The sequence below is a fragment of the Carassius gibelio genome, chromosome B5 (genome assembly GCF_023724105.1).
Source record: "Carassius gibelio isolate Cgi1373 ecotype wild population from Czech Republic chromosome B5, carGib1.2-hapl.c, whole genome shotgun sequence".
Lineage (NCBI taxonomy): Eukaryota > Metazoa > Chordata > Actinopteri > Cypriniformes > Cyprinidae > Carassius > Carassius gibelio.
Window position 1 is genome coordinate 4,504,606 of NC_068400.1, and position 23,585 is coordinate 4,528,190.

Below are 23,585 nucleotides of genomic sequence, written 5' to 3' on the forward strand. Positions count from 1 at the left end.
CAACCTAAAATATGTTTAACACAATTTGAGCGTCATAGAAAACATTCATGTTACAGTTCACCTCAGATTCTGTTGCTGATATGAAATATATTAAATACAAGTGTGTCAAGCCTGCAAGCATTATTATTGTGCGGGCACTTGCATTAAGTCTGAGTCTGCGCGCTCTACTTCTAACGGCAGAGAGAGAGAGAGCGAGAGAGAGAGAGCTTTTTTTTTTTTTTGGCTCACACTTTTCTTTTCCTAATTTTACAAGTTGCAAGTTACAAAAAACACAAGCAGAGTCTGATCACGGCCAGGTGTTCTCCGGACCCGGCTGCTCATTTAAAATATAGACCCGAACCTGTACATGTCGACGGGTCTCAGGTGCACTGTGAAGACCTCTACTGTAGGTTTCTGGGCATCATAGAAAGATTTTCCTCATTGAATGTTATAGAATTGCAAAAACTATTTCTTTCATATATTCTACAATATTTTGGGGGACTTAAAAGATCATATTACTCAACCACATTCTCAACCACTTATCCTTCTGTACTGTAGATAGAAATCCAAACTTTCTATTGCTTGAATTTAAATTATTTACCTAGCAAAGTGGATATTGTATATATGAATTGTAATACCTTTCTGGAAAATCCATCAACTACACCAAATATTATCAGGTTGTACCTATGAACAAAAAGTAATACAAATTAAAAAAAAAGTACATTATTGACTGATACTTACCATGTCACACCGATCACTGCCTTGCATGCTTTAAATAAAGTTGTAACTTTGGTGTAAAATTGGGTTGGATACTATGGAGGTGAACAGAGAGATACAAATACACTATTGTGGACTCATATCACACCCAGTGAATTAGCCTCAACTTCAAGTCAGAGGGCCCCCAAGGACCTGAGTTTAAAACCACTGATTTACTTAACACCTTAGCAAGGATAAAGTTAGCTAATCATGTTATCATGTTATCAAGTTCTGAGTCAGTCATGTTGCTGGAGCATCCTGTCACACTTAGTCCATATTCCTCCATCCTACGGAATATAGTGCATTGTGATACCCCTAACAAGTGCGCTATGCAGGGTACTGAGAATTGTGCTTCTAGTAAGTAATGCAACTGATCTCTCTGTATAATCAGCCTGGGTCCTTGTCACGGTTGGTAAACCATGGTCTCGGGTTTTGAACCCTGTCCACTCCACCTCATCCCCAGACCTCATCACTCCCCTTCACGGCTCTTCCCCCGCAGTTCCTGTGTCACACTCTCCTGCTGCCAACGCACCATCGCACCTTGGATCACCAGTGAGCTCTGCCTCTTCCTGGACTTCGCCCTTCCCGTCAAGATTCCCAGTATCACCTGTCTTCGTATTCATTGTTTGTGTTATTCCATTAAATGTTCTAAAATTTGCACTTGCTTCCTCAAACTTCTTGACCCATCGTTACAGTCCTCCTCTTAACCCCACAGCTGTGTCTAAATGTGACACAGCTGGATTGTTTTCAACTGCAGCTTGGACCAGCTCCAACAAATGGTTTAACTGCTGCAAAATGTCAGTGCCAATGTGTATGTGATCAGCAAAAGACTGAATTAAAATTAATTCATTGTTGCAGACAAACTCGAGGAAGTCCAAACCCACAGGTTGTCTTGAAAGTGGTTGCTGTATTCTAGACCGCAGCCACTCAAGTAACTTCTCCCGAAGGACATCCTGGCAGTAAAAGGAAAATAAATGAGAAATTAGCATTCCAAGAAAGTCACATAAACAACACTAAACTTGCAAATACAGAACAATGCTAAAAGATCTATACATGAAATGCATAGCATAGCCTATAATTTTGTATGCAGTTTCCAAACAGCTCAAACCTTAGATATTCTACCTTCATTTTTATATTGTGATTGACAGCAAGCTTAGAAGTTGTCATTTTTACCAAAACAAGACAGCTGTGAGCAGTAAAATATAATAGTCTTTCAGCATAATAATTGTAAATGTATATGCATACATCGGCAGCAAATGTAGGCTATTATTTCACCCCAAAAAACGCAAATTAAGGAAAATGAACATTTCACTATGGCATGTTGAGGGTTAACGGCATGGTCAGGAGGAGTGATGAATCTGCCCGGGAAAATTCACCATAACCAGGGCCGTTTGAAGGAATTTGGGGGCCCCAAGCAAAATGGACATAGAGGCCCCCCCACACGCACACAAAGCCTACAGGGACCACAGCATAGCCATACAGTTTAAGTTCACCCACATTTTATATAAATAAAAAAGGTTTACAGTGCAAATACTGCTTGAAAAAAATAGTTTGGTGGAAATTCAATAGTGATTTGCAATAATATGACAGCACACACTTATCAGTTTAAACTCTGGGCTTTGCAGGATATCAGCTATAATTATAGAGCTTGTGGAGCCTTGTGCTATATAGAGGAAACATCAGCACTGAGAAGTGATGCATCTGTTGATGTTGAGGATGAAGTTGATGGTTTAGCTGGGAAAATAATTGAAAAAAAAAAATCTGAAATTACCTGTGAAGTACGTTTTACCATTTCACTGTTAGCATATTGAAAGAGGTCACTATTAACAGCTCAGGGGTGCATTTCCCAAAACCATAGTTGCTAGCTAAGTTAGATGGTAGACACTTTACAATAACAATCATTAATAGATGGTAAATTGATAGTTAATTAATTTTTAGTTAATTGTCATTTAACTGTTAGCAAACAGTATTTTTACTTATTATAAAGTTTACCAAAAACTTAAAGATATGTTAGCATTTGCATATTTTGATATTAGAAAGGAAGGGATGCAGGCAGCTGCTTTCACTGCCAATGCTTAAAAACATCCCAAGCTAATGTTTGATGCACAGAATTTATTGTGTGGTTTTCCTAACCCCCATTTGGTGAATAGATTATCAAGGTGGAATAGTTTAGCATGCTATTTGCTGTGCCACTTTCATCTAGGGCTGTAGCTATCGAATATTTTAGTAATAGAGTACTCTACCAAAAAATCCTTTGATTAATCGAGTAATCAGATAAAATGTGTTTTTGCTTAATTAAAGTGCAATACTAATTATGCAAGAGAAAATAAGACTTCTGGGTCTCTTAAAATGAACAATTAAGTTTCCATTTTTAGAAAAAAAATATTTTTATTTTTTAAATGCATAGAATGCAATGCATACATAAAAAATAAACATTTAATTATTACCCATTGTTTCTCTGTCTGTACTTGTTCTGTGAACAATGAGAATAAAGTTGACAGATGAATTAAGTGCTTTTAAGTCCCATTCGGTTGGGCGTTTTAAATAAAGTATTTTCTGAGATGCACATTAAGCATTAAACACAAAACATTAATTTATCTTTTAATTATTGAAAATTAAGCAAACAACTTTTTGGTAAACAAAGGGGATTTACTATTAAAAATAAAACATGGAAGACATTTTGTGTGATTAAACCTTAAAAAAGAAAAATGTTTTTTTTTTTTTTAGTAATCTATGTACATTCTGCAGAACAATAGTAATACATCTCTGGCAAATACTTGTCTAAAACAGGACTTTTATTTTGACGGGTTGACGTACCTTTGTATGTGATGTGACGCTAGTTTTACTCAAATCAAACGGTCAAAATTCTCATGAAGTGACTGTCAGACCAGTTCTGGAGATGTTGTTCATGTGTTCACATCCTCATTTAGTGACACAGCAGATGCTGAAATCACCGCGAGCGTCACGCGCGCTTCAGTGTCTGTAATAAAGGAAGACGTGCTTCTGCTCCATTCATTAACAGAGACACGCAGAACATGCAGGATTCATATTTAAACAGACTGTTCCGGTTTAATATTTACAGATATTAGTCCATAACGTGATTTGATGTAAGTGCAATGACCTATTTTTAATTCATTCATTCAAAATTTGGCAAATTACATGTCATTCTACTTTAAACTGTAAATTCTGTTTTTATGACTGGATTCCGCGATTCCCTCTGCGTTTTCTGCATCGCGGAAATCATAGGGCCCTAGTTGTGATATACCAGCTTTATCTTGCAATGGACAAACGCCACGATGTCTCTTTACGTTTGCCCGCGACCTCAAATCAAAACACTGCTGACTCCTTGCAGTATGAGATTTCTGATCTGCGTCTTCCTTATCCCGTTAAAAAACATATTACATTAAAACCATATTCCTTCCGTTCTAAAAAAAAAGTTGCACTAACTGTTCGTTACAAGCAGCATTTGCCATCAGGCAGGTAGCTAACATAAACATATTTTTGCTAGCCTACCTGCTGCAAAATTACACCATTTGTACAAGAGTGACAAGTAGAGCTATTTTATCCAGTGTAATTTATCACTTACCACTATCTTGTTTTTTCTTATCCTCCTCTTCCTTTCTCTTCTTTCTCTTCTGGCTTCCTGAAGCATAATTCCACTTCATTACTGCTGAGGAGGTTTTGTATTTTGCCGGTAGCAGAGATCACGTGGTTGGCTGGCTGCTGTCAGCAACTACTGAGAGGGGCCCCCTTGACAGGGATCGCAATAACAGTGTCATTACACGTTACTGCATTGACGATCAAAGGGGCACTCACACAGTGTCGTTGCATTTTATTCTTAACCACTCGTTGTCTTGGGGCCCCAGGCCAGCTCAGGGCCCCAAGCAATTGCTTGGTTTGCCTGCCTTGTCGCGACGGGCCTGACCATAACTTTACTTTAAAGTTTCGAACACAGCCTCAGTTAGTTAGTGACTATAGAGATGATCACAAGCATGCTATTAAGTTTTTTCGAACGAAAACAAGTTTTCAAACACTTAGTTTCAACCTTTCAGAACTTTATTTTCAGTTTTGAAACATGGCAGGATGTTAATCCCATACTCCGCAAGTTAATTTTCTGCCAGCAGAAGGCGCCAAGAGCGGGAGAGGTAGAGGTTTCTCCAATTATGGCTGCAAAACGGCAATGAGCTCACAAACGCTGCCTTATCAAGCATAACATGCGAGCTGAATTTGAACATTTTCTAAATACAGTAGTTTTCCTTCTGAAATACAGTGATAAAAAACACCCGCTCTGGTTTTTTAAAACCCTGCAGTGTAGTCACTTTAAACCATAAAAAGCAACCCAGCAGGTATGATAACCCAACTGGTTGGGTTAAAATAACCCAGCGTTGGGTTCGTCCCTTTTTGACCTAGCGCTGGGTTGCTAAAATAACCCAAATTGGGTTGTTTTCAACCCAGCAGTTTTTAGAGTGTAGTCAATTTGTGTTTATCCTTGTGTTCATTATTTTGCTATATACTATTATTTGGTTAGTTTCGATATATAAATCTCATACTACTTTAGTATTGTGTTGTGGGATATTCTATTGTGTTATCACAATGCAAAAAAAAGATAACAGGCTATTGAGATTAATATAACTTTACATACAGCCATGCTTAATTAATGCATTCATTTCTACATTCAATATACTCTTACAGATCATAAAATGCACAGATTGCCAGTTGGAGGATGACACTCCTAAAGGTAATTGTTTATACTTTTGAGAAAGAATTGAATGTGCAATCAGTATTTACTAATGCAAATCTACCCCTTTAAAAAAAAAATAATAATAATACACATATTAGTAAACATTTTATTGTGTCACCTGTGAAGAAGGTGTTCTACATAGGCATTTATCATCAAAAACAAATTGTGTTCTGCTCTATTCGATGCGATAGGTGTCAGTAAAGTTATGACAACACCACATCTAATAAAATTTATTTTTCACAATCCAAGCTTCCTTTTGAACATTTTTAACCTTTTGAACTTCTTGATGTTCTTTATATTCAAAAATAATGATACTAATTAGTCCCAGCTTCCTGCTTCAATAGGAAATGAGTGTTTGTGCCAGACAACTTCATAGTGTCTTTGTGTTTGTGAGTGACAGGAAGCTATTGAGAAGTGAGGGCGAATGGGATGGGCAGAAAGTATATTGGAGTCAACTTTAAGTGTTTTGACTGGTTGCTTGTACGATTTGGTACTTCTCCCTCACATTCCGTCGTCTCTGGTGATCAGTGGTTACTTCTGATGTATTCTTTGCTGGAAACCAGCCTTTCTTTCCATCAGAGAGACGCATGCCTTCATACCAACCTTGACAAGTGAAATGGAAATCAATTTTATTTTCGAGAATAAAAAAAAAAAAAAAAAAAAGATTTGATTTTAACTGTACCTTCACTGGTTTTGCGCAGCACATTGATGACATCAGATGGCTCCAAGCTTAGCTCGTCTGCCTGTTTTGCTACATACTGACTGACACACTGCACTTGGGGACAGTCTGATTGACACACACACACACACACACAATATCATTTCAGAAGCTTCCTCTAAGTGATATCACAGACCCATTTTCAGAGTTTGACAGCAACTGGTCAACATTCACTTTCATTGTATGGAAATCAACTGTTCGCTAAAGAAGTCCTTTTGTGTGACATGGAAAAATTTAAATATTTGGGCATATATACACAATAGCATGAAGGGAAGTACAGGACCAATGATTTTATTTTAGTATGTTATTTTTATAAAACAGCAGATATTGTGTTGTGTGTGTCCAATACAAATTTCCTTTGAGATAGTAAACTTGATCTTATTTTATTTTTGGGAGAGTATTCCATTAAAAGACAGTGCTACTGCATTGTGTGATGTTTCCCACAGTGTCTGTGAGGTATTGAATTGAAAGCTCACCCCAGTCCTCATAAATCTTGTCCTCCCCGAGGGCTGCTTTAATCGACGGGAAAGCAGCCATCCACCTATGCATGTCTGACCTGGGGAGAGGGTGAGAGTGAGAGAGGTTTGAATGATAAAAATGTAAAATGTCAGTTATTGCTAGTTATAGACTAGTATGAATAAAACTGAGCTACATGCATCTTACTCTGTATTAGCCTTGAGCAAGTGTTCACATGTGTTCCCCCGATGGTTTTCCAGTAGGGTCAAACAGAAACAGTGATCCAAGTGTGGCCAAAGATTGTTTTCTGTGGCCTGTACTTGAACCAGAGACCGATGCGCATGATCAATCACCACAAAGCGGTCTGGAGAGCCACTGAGAGGAGAGGGAGGCATGAAAGGACAACACATGGGTCCGTGTATCTTTTGGTCATTCAATTTTCTATTTAAAAATAAATAAAGATAAATAAGAAACAGTTTGATTTTCGTTTTTTCGTTTTGTTTATGAAACGGAAAACAAAAATTTAGCTGGATTTTTCGTATTTTTGTTTGTGGGTAAAAAATCAGATTATGCTTTAATTTTTTTTTGAATGTGTGGGCGGCGCTGAAACGCCCCTTTCATCCCTTCTGTACTGCACCGACAAGCGGCAACCGTGTGCAGTTCATTTTCATCAGGAGAGAAGCGGCATACAGCAGAGTTTATTAATCCTGCCAATTCTTTGCTAGTGGTGCTTGCAAGCTTTTTATATATATATATATATATATATATATATATATATATATATATATATATATATATATATATATATATATATATATATATATTTTTTTTTTTTTTTTTTTTTTTTTTTTTTTTGACCAAACAGAAATTAATTTATTCAATGACATTAGAATTTTACTGTAAGATCTACAATGACAAATATGTGCAGATTTTTTGCCTACTAATTTTATTCTATGCCTATTTAAGAAAAACCTCACAGCCTAACATGTTTTCATTTGCTATACAAACAACAGCAACTGAAACTTTATCTTGTAGAGTGTAGTCTGCTGCACTTCTCCGATCGGCGGATCCCGATCCACAGCTTCCATCCCGATAACAAGAGGAAAGAGCTTCAGCTCCATCAGTTTGGGTCGTAAGACACCCTAAATAACATCAAAACTCAACAGGATTTGCTTTCTGTCATCTCGGTCTACATTAACTTCTTTCTGAAACGTCAGAAATGAACCAGGCTCATGCATCAGACGAACCATGTCTTACTGGACACGTCTACTTTTAAAATAAGCCATTTAAATAGAATAATAATAATAATAATTTTATATTTAGGCCTATGTAATTCAAATGAAACCAAAGGTGCAGTGTTTCCCGTCTGAACTCATTATCTGTAACGATGTCACACCGTCACTATATTCATACAGTCATCTACAGAATTCGTGAATTCAGTTCATAATTCTAAGTAGCCTATAGCATATAATTAAAACATTTAAAGTAGACTAATTATGGGGAAAACTTAACTTATATTAATATAAATTTTATTATAAATGTGGGGTTGGATTTTTCCCATTTAATTTTTTTTTATGAATGGCCTAGAATAAAATAAGTAGGCAAAAAATTTGTAGTAGGCCTATATTTTATTCCATGTTGTTGTAGATCACAGGCTAAAGTAAAATGCAAATGGTGTTTTATGAATAAAGTTGTCAAGTCTGCTTTGTCAATAACTATAGCAGCCGGAAAAACATAATATTTTTTTTTTTATTTTATTATTAATTTAATTAATTATTATTATTATTATTATTATTATTATTATTATTATTATTATTTTATCTTGCAAGCACCACTAGCAAAGAATTGGCAGGATTAATAAACTCTGCTGTATGCTGCTTCTCTCCTGGTGAAAATGAACTGCACACGGGTGCCGCTTGTCGGTGCAGTACAGAAGGGATGAAAGGGGCGTTTCAGCGCCGCCCACACATTCAAACAAATATTAAACCATAATCTGATTTTTTACCCTCAAACAAAAATACGAAAAATCGAGCTAAATTTTCGTTTTCCGTTTCTTAAAAAAAAACGAAAAAACGAAAATCAAATCGTTTCTCATTTATCTTTATTTATTTTTAAATAGAAAATCGAATGACCAAAAGATACACGGACCCACATGAATCAGAAGATTCACTCAACTCACTAGAACGCCACAGTATTTGTTGTTGCTATTTTTTTATCTTTTTATGTCTGGTGATGGCATTTAGGATTTAAAATTAAAAAAAAACTTTTTTTAAAAGATTATCATGATGAAAATAAGGTATAAGAATTATAACGTTTACTGGTCACAGAGATTTTAAAAATTCAATGGGAAAAATATATCCTATTGATATTTTGTTGATGGGTCCCAGCTTGATATTAAGTTCCAGGTTTGCCTACAAAAATATGTCATGTCTACTAAGATTTTTTTTCTCTCATTTTGAAGATTTATCTCAATAATCACATTCCTCTAACCTTTTCTTCATGGTGAGAATGAGAAGGTCATTGAAGAGGAACATATACACAGGGGTACATTTGTTGCGGATGCTGAAGAGAGACCCTCTTTTACATAGCTCTTGGAGTTCTCCCTGTTTATCTAGACAGCGTGTTTTAGAAACAATTGGGATTGCCTGTAGAAATCAAGAAACACAAATAGCCAAAAACAGAATTAAATTTTTTGTTTGCATATTGAAATAATATAAACTGATCAGCCACGCACGATATGAAAACCAGTTACAGGTGATGTATGATTAAATAGTTAACCCAAAAGTGAACATTACAACTAAATGTGTTGATGCAAATAGAACAATGATTTTTGATGGTTCTTTTAAGCAGCACAATCTGAGTTATTATATGGATCCTATAGTGATACTTAAATTGTCACGTTAAACATTTTAAGGTCAGAGTATTACCACAGGTGCATCTCAATGAAATAGAATGTCGTGGAACAGTTCATTTATTTCAGTAATTCAACTCAAATTGTGAAACTTGTGTATTAAATAAATTCAGTGCCTAGACTGAAGTAGTTTAAGTATTTGGTTCTTTTAATTGTGATGATATTGGCTTACATTTAACAAAAACCCACCAATTCACTATCTCAACAAATTAGAATTCTTCATAAGACCAGTAAAATAATTTTTTTTAGTGAACTGATGGCCTTCTGGAAAGTATGTTATACCTGTACATGTACTCAATACTTGGTAGGGGCTTGTAAGACTGGAGCCGGACCATCTGGACTGAGGGATGACTTCTCCCGAAGAAAACAAAGGACTGATAATTAACATTTGAACACTCTCTTGAACACCCTCCATCATGAGTAACAGTGCCATCAAAGACGCACCATGCCTAGTAGTTCACACCTCACTATCACACTCCACTTAGTTTCACTCAGAATTGCCAATAGTATAATATTCTGCATTAATACAAGTGATATTTACAGTCATATTTGGTGTCATTTGAATTGTCTCAGGGCGACTGGTACAATGGACTCAACCCTAGAAAAGTAGATTAAAAGATAATGTTATGTGGAGGGTAAGGGAGGAACTCATACGCAGACAGGAATCACTACACAGAGGGTTTATTAAAGACAAAAGGGGAAAACAAAACCCATGAGTGGGAAAACAACGACTAGGGCAAAGACTAAAAAACTTAACAGGACTGGGTTGACACGATAAACAAACTCTAAACACTAGAACACTAACTACAAACAAACATGACCTAATCAAATTCCAATTGTTAGTTTCTGTCTTCATCTCCGGGAATGTTTGTTTTTGGTCTGAGGTATTTAAAGGTTTGCAGCAAAAGGATCAGCTAATAAATTTTTACATTTGATTTTATTCAGTTTTACTCTAATTATTGACTAGTAGATTACGTTGTATCCTTGTTGGCAACATGAGCATCTGAATGAACGAGTTAATATAAAAGTAAAGAGTTAACTATAATAATCAAATGTCAGAAGAATACTAATTAAAGAGGCATAAAACCAATTTACATTTCAACCTAAATTCAAGGTCATACTAAAATGGAGTCAGATTAAATAATAAAATGGAGTCAGATTTGAGTTTAACCTAAATTGAATAACTCTATTTGCTGAAAGACCAAACACGTAGGAAAGCTTCATCCAGCACTGGATACCTGTCACAGTGTCTGGGTTGTGTTCCCTGGGTTCCCACTAGATGTCATCCTTTCCCACGGTGTTTGTCACTTTATGAACTGTCTGTTCCCTTATTTGGTCGCCTTCCTCCTTGTTTGGGTTAATTGATCATTCCCCACCTGTCTCCAGTTCCCTCATTACCTTCTGTGTATTTATACCCCGGTCTGTCTGAGTATGTGTCATGGAGTCCTTGTCTAATGTTTAAAGTTAATCCGTAGTCTTGCGCTTGCTGTGTGTTCTTGTCTGTTTTCGTGTTTATTGGATACTCTGGTTTTGACCCTGCCTGGACTGTTTACCCCTTTGGATTACCCCTTAATAAACGACATACCTGCACGTGGATCTCTCTGTGTATTCCTGTGTCCCGGTCGTGACAGAAGGACTCCGTCACAGCAAGATCCAGCGGTATGTCGTTTGATGTTTCCCGTTCCCCAGCCAGGATGGTGAAGTGGAGAGCTAAGTATTTGAAGCTGACAGCTCTCCGCCAAGAGGGCAATGAGGTGGGTGCCATGGCACAGGTGTTCTGGTCCTTGGCTGAGGGCATGGGATATAATTCCTCCAAATTGGCCAGCGGTCCAGCGCCACAGCACAAGATGGTCGCCAGCCCAGCACCACAGCACAAGATTGCCACCCGTCTCGAGTCAGGTTCCAGTGGACCCTCCAGAGTCGAGTCAGGTTCCAGTGGACCCTCCAGTGTCGAGTCAGGTTCCAGTGGACCCTCCAGTGTCGAGTCAGGTTCCAGTGGACCCTCCCGTGTCGAGTCAGGTTCCAGTGGACCCTCCAGTGTCGAGTCAGGTGTTCGTGGACCTTCCAAAATCAGGGCTAGTCACTGATAACCTTCCAGAGTCAGGGCTAGTCACCGCGGACCTTCCAGAGTCAGGGCTAGTCACCGCGGACCTTCCAGAGTCAGGGCTAGTCACCGCTGACCTTCCAGAGTCAGGGCTAGTCACCGCTGACCTTCCAGAGTCAGGGCTAGTCACCGCTGACCTTCCAGAGCCAGGGCTAGTCACCGCTGACCCTCCAGAGCCAGGGCTAGTCACCGCTGACCCTCCAGAGACAGGGCTAGGTACCATGGACTTTCCAGAGACAGGGCTAGGTACCATGGACTTTCCAGAGTCAAGGCTATTCACCATTGATCTTCAAGGACTGTGTCAAGTCACTGGTGATCTTCAAGGACAGAGTCAAGTCACTGGTGATCTTCAAGGACAGAGTCAAGTCAATGGTGATCTTCATGAACAAAGGCAAGTCACCACTGATCTTCATGAACAAAGGTAAGTCACCATTGATCTTCATGAGCAAATACAAGTCACCAATGATCTTCATGTACAAATGCAAGTCACCAAGAATCTTCATGAGCAGTGTCGGGTCAGCACCGATCTTCTGGAGTCCAGTATGTACACCATGGGATTGCCAGATTGTCGTCCTCCCGTTGGTCGGACCACACGGTTGTAGTGGTCTTTTGCTCCGCCCTGGGGAGCGTTCGCCCTGACCACACGGTTGTGGTGGTCTTCTGCTCCGCCCTGGAGGGCTTGCGCCTTGACCACACGATTGTGGTGGTCTTCTGCTCTGCCCTGGAAGGTTTCCGCCTTGACCAAAGGGGTGTGGTGGTCTTCTGCTCCGCCCAGGGGGGCTTCCGCCCTGACCACACGGTTGTGGTGGTCTTCCACTCTGCCCTGGAGGACTCTGGCCTCGACCACAAGGACGTGGTGGTCTTCTGCTCCGCCCTGGGGGGCTTCATGTTGTTTTTTGCTTTTTGTTTCTCCTGTCCCTGTTCCTCTCTGTTAGTCTGGCCCTCCGTCCTTCCCCCTGAGCCTCCACCTGTCCGCCTCCCTCCTGGTCTCTGTTTGGTGTCTTGTCGTGGAGCGTCTGGGAGCCGCTCCGTAGAGGGGGGGGTACTGTCATAGTGTCTGGGTTGTGTTCCCTGGGTTCGCACTAGATGCCCTACTTTCCCATGGTGTCTGTAACTTTATGAACTGTCTGTTCCCTTATTTGGTCACCTTCCTCCTTGTTTGGGTTAATTGACTATTCCCCACCTGTCTCCAGTTCCCTCAGTACCTTCTGTGTATTTCTACCCAGTCTGTCTGAGTATGTGTCACGGGGTCCTTGTCTTATGTTTAAAGTTAATCCATAGTCTTGCTCTTGCTCTTGCCATGTGTTCTTGTCTGTTTTCATGTTTATTGGATACTCTGGTTGTGACCCTGCCTGGACTGTTTACCCCTTTGGATTACCCCTTAATAAACAACATACCTGCACGTGGATCTCTCTGTGTATTCCTGTATCCCGGTCATGACAATACCTTCCTTGGGCTGAGTGCCTGGAACTTACAGGCTCCTTTTGCTTTAATTACTGCCTCAGTTTGGCGTGGCATGGAGGTGATCAGTTTGTGGCACTTCCTCCAGACTCTAGGACCTTGGTTTCCAAATGAAATACAAAACTTGCTTTCATCTGAAAAGAGGACTTTGGACCACTGGGCAATAGGTCAGTTCTTCTTCTTCTCCTTAGCCCAGGTAAGATGCCTTTTAATATTGTCTGTGGTTCACCAAATTCCTTGACACGTCTGTGTGTGGTAGATGAGTCCATTCCTTGTGAAGTTCACTGAACTTCTTGAATCGATTTTGGTTGACAGTCCTCATAATGCTGCGGTTCTCTCGGTTGGTTGTGCATCTTTTTCTTCCACACTTTTTCCTTTCACTTAACTTTCTGTTAACATGCTTGGATACAACACTCTGTGAACAGCCAGCAACTTTGGCAATGAATGTTTGTGGCTTACCCTCCTTGTGAAGGGTGTCAATGATTGTCTTCTGGACAACTGTCAGATCAGCAGTCTTCCCCATGATTGTATTGCCTAGTGAACCAAACTGAGAGACCATTTTGAGGGCTCAGGAAACCTTTGAAAGTGTTTTGAGTTGATTAGATGACTGACTTGCCACCATATTATAATTTTATTGAGATTGTGAATTGGTGGGTTTTTGTTAAATGTGAGCCAAAATCATCATAATTAAAAGAACCAAACACTTAAACTACTTCAGTCTGTGTGCATTTAATTTATTTAATACACAAGTTTCACTATTTGGGTTGAATTACTGAAATAAATAAACTTTTCCATAACATTTTAATTTACTGAGACTTGATAGTTGCTCTGTCAATTCTTCGTCATCAGTTAGGAACCTAGGTGTGCTATTTGATCGCAATCTTTCCTTAGAAAGCCAAGTTTCTGAACTGAATTTTTCCATCTCAAAAATATATCTAAATTACGGCCTATGCTCTCAATGTCAAATGCAGAAATGTTAATCCATGCATTTATGACCTCAAGGTTAGATTATTGTAATGCTTTATTGGGTGGTTGTTCTGCACGCTTAGTAAACAAACTACAGCTAGACCAAAATGCAGCAGCAAGAGTTTGACCATATTAGCCCGGTCCTGTCAACACTGCACTGGCTCCCTATCAAACATTGTATAGATTTTAAAATATTGCTTATTACTTATAAAGCCCTGAATGGTTTAGCACCTCAGTATTTGAATGAGCTCCTTTTACATTATAATCCTCTACGTCCTCTACATTCTCAAAACTCAGGCAATTTGATAATACCTAGAATATCAAAATCAACTGCAGGCGGCAGATCCTTTTCCTGTTTGGCGCCTAAACTCTGGAATAACCTACCTAACATTGTTCGGGAGGCTGAACCACTCTTGCAATTTAAATCTAGATTAAAGACCCTTCTCTTTAACCTGGCTTACACATACCATACTAATATGCTTTTAATATCCAAATCCGTTAAAATATTTTTGGGCTGCATTAATTAGGTAAACCTGAACTGGGAACACTTCACATAACACCCTATGTACTTGCTACATCATTAGAAGAATGGCATCTACGCTAATATTTGTCTGTTTCTCTCTTATTTCGAGGTCATCGTAGCCACCAGATCCAGTCTTTATCCAGATCAGAGGGTAACTGCAGTAACCCGGATCCAGTACGTATCCAGACCAGATGGTGGATCAGCACCTAGAAAGGACCTCTACTGCCCTGAAAGACAGCCGAGACCAGGACAACTAGAGCCCCAGATACAGATCCCCTGTAAAGACCTTATCTCAGAGGACCACCAGGACAAGACCACAGGAAACGGATGATTCTTCTGCACAATCTGACTTTGCTGCAGCCTGGAATTGAACTACTGGTTTCGTCTGGTCAGATGAGAACTGGTCCCCCAACTGAGCCTGGTTTCTCCCAAGGTTTTTTTCTCCATTCTGTCACCGATGGAGTTTCGGTTCCTTGCCGCTGTCACCTCTGGCTTGCTTAGTTGAAGTTACTTCATCTACCGCGATATCGTTGACTTGATTGCAAATAAATGCACAGACACTATTTAAACTGAACAGAGATGACATCACTGAATTCAATGATGAACTGCCTTTAACTATCATTTTGCATTATTGACACACTGTTTTCCTAATGTTGTTCAGTTGCTTTGACGCAATGTATTTTGTTTAAAGCGCTATATAAATAAAGGTGACTTGACTTGACTTGACTGAGAGGCACCTGTATATATCTATGGCATTCGGCTATACCTTTGGTGAAAACTCTAATTTATGAGTATTTTTCATTTAGTTCAGTAATGCATTAACAGACCTTGAGCTTGTCAAACTCCAGCTTGTTAGAGATCTGAATGAGCTCCTCCATCTGTTTCATCTGCCCCACCTGTGTGTTTGCCTGCATGATTAGCTAAAATTAAGAATAATGTCAAGTGAAAATCAAAGCTGGATATGAAGGACAGAATAAACACAAATGGAGATATTTAACATTTATGAATCATAGTAGAAAGGTGGTATAGATTTTGTGCCCATTTTATAGTTATATTAATACAGGTATGTCAATAGGCATTATTTGAAGCTGTTATGAAATTAACAACATGACACATATGTTTCATTATATACAGTATTGTTCAAAATAATAGCAGTACAATGTGACTAACCAGAATAATCAAGGTTTTTTGTATATTTTTTTATTGTTACGTGGCAAACAAGTTACCAGTATGTTCAGTAGATTCTCAGAAAACAAATGAGACCCAGCATTCATGATATGCACGCTCTTAAGGCTGTGCAATTGGGCAATTAGTTGAATTAGTTGAAAGGGGTGTGTTCAAAAAAATAGCAGTGTGGCATTCAATCACTGAGGTCATCAATTTTGTGAAGAAACAGGTGTGAATCAGGTGGCCCCTATTTAAGGATGAAGCCAACACTTGTTGAACATGCATTTGAAAGCTGAGGAAAATGGGTCGTTCAAGACATTGTTCAGAAGAACAGCGTACTTTGATTAAAAAGTTGATTAGAGAGGGGAAAACCTATAAAGAGGTGCAAAAAATGATAGGCTGTTCAGCTAAAATGATCTCCAATGCCTTAAAATGGAGAGCAAAACCAGAGAGACGTGGAAGAAAACGGAAGACAACCATCAAAATGGATAGAAGAATGACCTGAATGGCAAAGGCTCAGCCAATGATCACCTCCAGGATGATCAAAGACAGTCTGGAGTTACCTGTAAGTACTGTGACAGTTAGAAGACGTCTGTGTGAAGCTAATCTATTTTCAAGAATCCCCCACAAAGTCCCTCTGTTAAAAAAATGGCATGTGCAGAAGAGGTTACAATTTGCCAAAGAACACATCAACTGGCCTAAAGAGAAATGGAGGAACATTTTGTGGACTGATGAGAGTAAAATTGTTCTTTTTGGGTCCAAGGGCCACAGGCAGTTTGTGAGACGACCCCCAAACTCTGAATTCAAGCCACAGTACACAGTGAAGACAGTGAAGCATGGAGGTGCAAGCATCATGATATGGGCATGTTTCTCCTACTATGGTGTTGGGCCTATTTATCGCATACCAGGGATCATGGATCAGTTTGCATATGTTAAAATACTTGAAGAGGTCATGTTGCCCTATGCTGAAGAGGACATGCCCTTGAAACGGTTGTTTCAACAAGACAATGACCCAAAACACACTAGTAAACGGGCAAAGTCTCGGTTCCAAACCAACAAAATTAATGTTATGGAGTGGCCAGCCCAATCTCCAGACCTTAATCCAATTGAGAACTTGTGGGGTGATATCAAAAATGCTGTTTCTGAAGCAAAACCAAGAAATGTGAATGAATTGTGGAATGTTGTTAAAGAATCATGGAGTGGAATAACAGCTGAGAGGTGCCACAAGTTGGTTGACTCCATGCCACACAGATGTCAAGCAGTTTTAAAAAACTGTGGTCATACAACTAAATATTAGTTTAGTGATTCACAGGATTGCTAAATCCCAGAAAAAAAAAATGTTTGTACAAAATAGTTTTGAGTTTGTACAGTCAAAGGTAGACACTGCTATTTTTTTGAACACACCCCTTTCAACTAATTGCCCAATTGCACAGCCTTAAGAGCGTGCATATCATGAATGCTGGGTCTTGTTTGTTTTCTGACAATCTACTGAACCTACTGGTAACTTGTTTGCCACGTAGCAATAAAAAATATACTAAAAACCTTGATTATTCTGGTTAGTCACATTGTACTGCTATTATTTTGAACAATACTGTATATATATATATATATATATATATATATATATATATATATATAGATTAGGGCTGTCAAAAATTCTCATGCAACGTAGCGAAAATTACAGCTGTTTGGAAAAGCATATGCATTTTTACTTGGTTTTACTGGCACTTGAAGCCTTCAGAACGTGAAAATATCGATCGTAAAGTATTGTGGCAGAGCAAATGAACACCTCCCAAAAACAAGAGTGCCCAGAGTGCTGCTTATGTGATGGTGGCGCATGTTTGTGTTTCTGAGTTCATTCTTTCGAGTTTCTCTATGCATAATTTCATAGATATGTGGCTATATTTAACCACTGGTTCACCTAAAACTCTTACACTATCTGTAGTTAAATGGTTTGATATAGTGCTTAGGTAAATTTCATCCAAGTAAATGTTAAACTTTTGAAATTCAGAAAAAATAACCACATATTGATGAATAAATACATGAAAATTATATATCCTGTTTTTTATCTTTTGGTATGCATTTCAGAAAAAATATGGTTAGGATTCAGGTGTAATTGCAAATAGTGATTAATCCTGATTAATCCACTGAAAATTCTGATTAATTTGATAAAAAAAAAATATCATTTGACAGCCCATATATATATATATATATATATATATATATATATATTAGGGGTGTAACGGTTCAATACCATACACTGATGTCACGGTTCAGTTCGGTTCGGTACATTTTAGATACAGCAAAATGTAAAAACATCTCAACTTTTCAGAATGCCGCAAGCGCACCATGGGTCATGTTACAAGAACTAACCAATCAGCTTCATCCTTTCCCGTAACAACGTTGAAAGCTCAGCCAAGATGAAGGAACAGCTGATCATAGTTGTATATGGATTGCAATTTTGAAAAAAATTTAGTAGCAGAGCTACTGCAAGCGATTTTTAGAGCTGCAAATCCATTTCCGCGTCCACACCGCATCCATTTATCCTTTGCTGAAATTTCCGGGTCTTCATGGAGAGGGCACGTCATGGAGAGAGCACGTCATTGTTGCTTAGCAAAGACAGACGCCTCATGAGCGCTTTTGCCCGAGTGCTTTGGAAAGGAGGAGAAAGATGCGCCTAGCGTTTTCCACGCGTTTTTAGGCACGATATGTGAACGGCCCCTAAGGCGCTCGCTCACTCAGCACCCGATGAAGGCTCGTTGCAAAATGTCTAATGCATTTAACAGACCAGAAATAGAAGATCCTCCAATAACCAACAGGTCTGGTATTTGAGTGCACTTTGGATTCCCTGTAAGCTATAATGGTGATGACAGAATGAATGGTAAATAGTAAGGTCTCATATCCACGGCTATAATGTAAATGTAACGTAAATGGTGATGTCTTTTGCCCTGTTTGAATCAGTTGGAAATGTCGGTCTAAATGCTGCGGGGATAGTTTGTTGCATGTATGTTTCTCCTTTTTATAAGGTGATGTCGGTGTAAATGAGTAGACATGTTTCAAGTATTCCTGTGTTTGTTTTTTTTCTTTTTTTTTTTTATTCCCGCTGGTGTACCCTATTGTCATGTAGATGCGACATACCGTTGTTTTTTTATCCACCACTCTCTTGCCATCACCATTATAGCTTAAAGGGAATCCAAAGTGCACCCAAACACCAGACCTGTTGGTTATTGGAGGATCTTCTATTACTGGTCTGTTAAACGCATTGGCCATTTTGCAACGAGCCTTCAGCACGTACTGAGTGAGCGAGCGCCTGACTGAGTAGCCTAACATAAACATATAAGTTGGTGTTTTTTTCTTCTTCGGGAGTGTCAGGGGTGTTGCCTGTTACGTCGTTTGGGTTATTGGGCTACCTTGTTGAACGCATATCATTATATTTCTCTTTTTTTTTTTCAAATATAATTAATTAGTCCAACGAACAGTTATACATACATAACGCGTACCGAACCGAAAGCCTCGTACCGAACGGTTCAATACGAATACGCGTATCGTTACACCCCTAATATATATATATATATATATATATATATATATATATATATATATATATATATATATATATATAATGAAGACACATTTAAGGAATACAATTTGCTGGGTTGGGGGCAATCTGACAATCTTTTTTTTTATTCCTTTATTCTTTCACTGTTGTATACTGTATAGTGTGGCACAACTAATAGATAGATCCATGCAGTAAATATCAAACAATTTTACCTTTTATGATAAGACACTGATAGTTTAGGTTGTCAAAACATTGAAGGATGTTTAAAAATGTTTTAAAAGGATCACTGATTTCACTGATTCTTAAAAAATGTCCAGCAATTGTAAATTAAATTAAAATATTTTCAATTGTAAACGTTATGAAGGATTAACAATAGAATGTATGACACAATTATCGTGTTTAATTGAATTGTATTATTATTATATCAAAACTTTGTCTTCTCACAACATCTAAAACAGTGTGTCCACGGAGAAGGGTTCTAATCATTGCTATACAATGGATACATTTTTTTTTAATGGTAAAAAAGAGCTTGTTTCATCAAAACACAAATATTTTTTAATGACGTGTTTCCATGGTTGTGTCAAAGATTTTTGTGAAAACTGTGTCAGACATTCATTTAAAGGGACAATAAGTAACTTTTTAGGTATTTTATTATCTAAAATCAATATTTTTATTCATAAATATGCCCTCAATGGTGTACAAATACCTATGCCAATGTTTAAACTAATCCTCGTAAATGAAGAATTTATTATCTTTATATACATGGGACGGGTAGGTCGACGGAGGCTTCCATGTAGTTCCGCCGTCTTGCAAAACCATAATAGCAGAGAGGGACAAAAGTACTAAGCCAACGCGTTTCCACAACGCGTTTTCGGTCAGAGCCAGAAACGCAGGTGCAGAGCAGTGAGAGGCGCTTGAAACTGCACCGGCAAGTTTAAAAGTCTGGATTGCATTCTTATTATGGACCATACATATGCCGCGCCACAGGAGAAGAAAACATCGTCGCCAAAACAGTCAAAAATAGAACGTAAAAGGAAACGTGACCGTAGATTACAGAAAACAAGAGTTAATGTCGGGGAAGCTTTGTCTAGGTGGAAAGAGCTAATGCTGGATAAAGATTTCAAAAGAGACGCTGAAGTGGCCAGTTTTCTTCTCGACAGGTAAGTCAGTGTTACAATCTATATTACAATATTTTTTATATATCTAACAATGCACATTATTCAGAAAATATAACGAATAAAGAAGACTTAACTACTAATTACAATATTTCATGTTTTCCACAGTCAGTAATTCATACTGTAACATTCGTTTGTTTATGGTCATGTTGCTGTTTGTTTGAAATAACACACCTGTTCACCTGAAGGAAAACTCGACGAAGTGCTATTAGAAGACATCCCGTCAAAGCTTTTTGGTACATATCGCCTACCGTAGATGCAACGTGCATTTGAAAAAGCGAGGCGCTGGAGAGCAAAATTAGTTTGAATGCAAAATACAATTTCACCACTAGATGGGAGTAATTCCTACTTAGTGTCCCTTTAAATGTAAAAAAAATAAATAAAATGAAGTGAAGTGAAAGTTAAATTCAGCCAAGTATGGTGACCCATACTCAGAATTTGTGCTCTGCATTTAACCCATCCGAAGTGCACACACACAGAGCAGTGAACACACACACACACACACACACTGTGAACACACACCCGGAACAGTAGGCAACCATTTATGCTGCGGCGCCCGGGGAGCAGTTGTGGGTTCGATGCCTTGCTCAAGGGCACCTAAGTCGTGGTATTGAAGGTGGAGAGAGCACTTTACATGCACTCCCCCCACCTACAATTCCTGCTGGCCCGAGGCTCGAACTCACAACCTTTCGATTGCGAGTCCGCTAACCGTCAGGCCACGACTTCCCTATAATCAGGGTATACCAGGGGCAACTGTATCTCTAACAAAAACCCCTTGCCACAATTTGCCTCTGCATCAATGTCAGACAGGCTATGATAGTTTTTATAGTTTTAGAATATGTCAAATCCTAATGTTACTGTTTTCTGTGTCACAACATAATGTCAACATCATCTTCCAGTTTCTGAGGAAATAATTTGAAATTTTCAGATCATTTGATTCTCCTGAGACAGGTTCTGTTAGCATCTAACATCAGCAGAGAAAACAAAATAGCTACTACATGAGCTTCCTTTGTTTTGTGAAAGAAATGCCAAATTTGTCAAAACCATCAGATGTTACCACCAAAATATTTTCTGTCTGATGGTGGTGACGGGCTAATGATGGAGTTGACATTCATCATGAAGTCATCATATTTTTGTGGTTATAAAGTCATTTATATTATATTTATATTATACATAATATTAATATTATATTAAATATAACATAGTGTTACATTTTTCTAATACTGTGTAAAATGTACAGTATATACGCCTATTGCTTTTGTGGATTGATAGTCATCACTTCTTTATAGAGTTAGGGTGGAAGGAACATAAGATGCAGGGAACATAAGGCTGAGAAGGGCTGCTGCTGGCCTAATGGGTGACCTAAGCAGGATTGTATTGTTGTGCCCCCCTTCCTCAAATATGATGGAAAAAACAATAACAACAGCAAAACCTTCCTATAGGGATAAAAATTGAATTATCATAAAATAAAAAAGTACATAAATAAAAGAATAAATTGTATTATTTACAAATTACAATTGTAGCTCTCGACATTTACCAATGGCTATAACTTTATGACTCATTTATTTTATAGTTTCAAGCATTCAGAAATCATGCAAAAGAATATTAAGAAGTTTTACTTTGATAAAACCATGGTTAATTTTTGTAAGGGTTGTGATGTCCACATGTTTTTTTGCTGAAGAAATTATAGAGGCTGAGTCATTTATGACAAAAAGGAGGCCAACAATTAGGCAAATAGCCTAAACAAGGATTTGATCCTCCTGTACCCTTTGGCTCCCTTTGCAAGGAGTTGTAATAACATTTTATGTACATAAATTATTTATTTTGCATTAGCCTACATTATGTTTCTTTTTTTTAAGTGTTATTAACCAATCATTATAAATACTTTGTAAATTATTATTTAGAAGTAACAAAACTATGGTTAATTTGCAGTTACCATGGCTACAAAAGAACAATAATTTTTGGTGTTTTTCTTGTTAAAACCATGGCATATGTTTTTCTGGTGGTGGAATTATTTCCGACATTAAAACTTGTTTTTAACATCAGCAGCTAAAAAAAAAAAAAACTTCTTCACAGAAATGTGCGTGAAAGTGATACACAGGCCTCATCTTTACCTAAATGATTTACAATTTATTTAAACAAATATAAAAAAGGTATGCATTGTAGTTGACACCTTAATGAACACAATACAGTTGTTTTTATGACTGTAACATTCTCCCTAAATTTGCCAATATCGAACGTCCAAGGTCAAGCCAGTTTTATGTTTAAAGATTTATGCCTTTTTTTTGTACTTTCTTCCATTTTCTTTTCTCTGCACCGGATTGCTGATGTCTTTTAACCAGGCATAGATGTCCATCAATTATGAGCATTCAGCCACAAACATGAGGTGTGAGCGGTCACGAATTGGGGAATGGCGCAATTGTGATGGTGCCCCCCTGGGAGTTAGTGCCCTACGCAAACTGCGTTCCCTTTCAGTCAGTCACATTCAACATTATGTCAGTGACCGATGAATTGGGATCTCGCTAGAGAGACGAAATGTCTTATAGTTTTAACAAAACAAGCCAATGAATGTTGGCGTGCAAGATTTGCATTGTGTACCCTTCCCCGCAGCATAGTTATATAAGGAGAGTGCAAGCAGTCGCACATACAGCTTTTCACTTCAGAGCTGAGCCTTTCAGCTTCCTAAAGCGAGTGTCTTCAAGACAGCCTTTGACGCAGTGTTGGTGTTACGGCGCGTCAGCTGGGGTTGCCAGTGCTGTTTCTTGATCTCGGGTTGCCAGTGCTGTTGCTTGATCTCAGCATGCTGCAGCTTCCCATTCTGTGGTCAAACTGCAACTCCTCCTGGGTGCTTCAACACTTAAGTGTTTACTTAGAAAAATAGCAATTCTAATAGAGCAAATTCTAAAAGAGCTCCACGAGTGACAGGGCGTCTTTTTAAAGATGTCTTTCCACTCGTGAATTTCTGGATATGGTCACTTCCTGGCTCCATCTGATGGTCACGATCGCTGCATCTCGTGTGTCTGTGCCTCGAGTACGCTAAGGCTGTGTTCCGCGATGTTGCGTTCAAGG

At 38.4% G+C, this 23,585-nt stretch overlaps 1 protein-coding gene across 8 annotated transcripts in view; it reads right to left on the reverse strand.

The window, feature by feature from the left end:
• Positions 1-5,568: 5,568 nt before the first annotated feature.
• The window catches only part of LOC127958682 (rho guanine nucleotide exchange factor 15-like), a 120,836-nt gene continuing 102,819 nt past the window's right edge, over positions 5,569-23,585 (reverse strand). For 2 of the 8 annotated variants that reach the window (XM_052557650.1, XM_052557642.1), the window contains 5 exons: positions 9,141-9,295; positions 6,858-7,091; positions 6,671-6,750; positions 6,159-6,263; positions 5,569-6,079 (listed from right to left, as the gene is read on the reverse strand). In XM_052557650.1, coding sequence (XP_052413610.1) covers positions 5,934-6,079; positions 6,159-6,263; positions 6,671-6,750; positions 6,858-7,091; positions 9,141-9,295 — 720 coding nt within the window. In that variant the 3' untranslated portion in view covers positions 5,569-5,933. Of the gene's footprint in view, positions 6,080-6,158; positions 6,264-6,670; positions 6,751-6,857; positions 7,092-9,140; positions 9,296-15,442; positions 15,536-23,585 lie in introns of all 8 variants that reach the window. The other 6 variants (XM_052557648.1, XM_052557640.1, XM_052557643.1 and 3 more) reach the window with 5 other exon arrangements.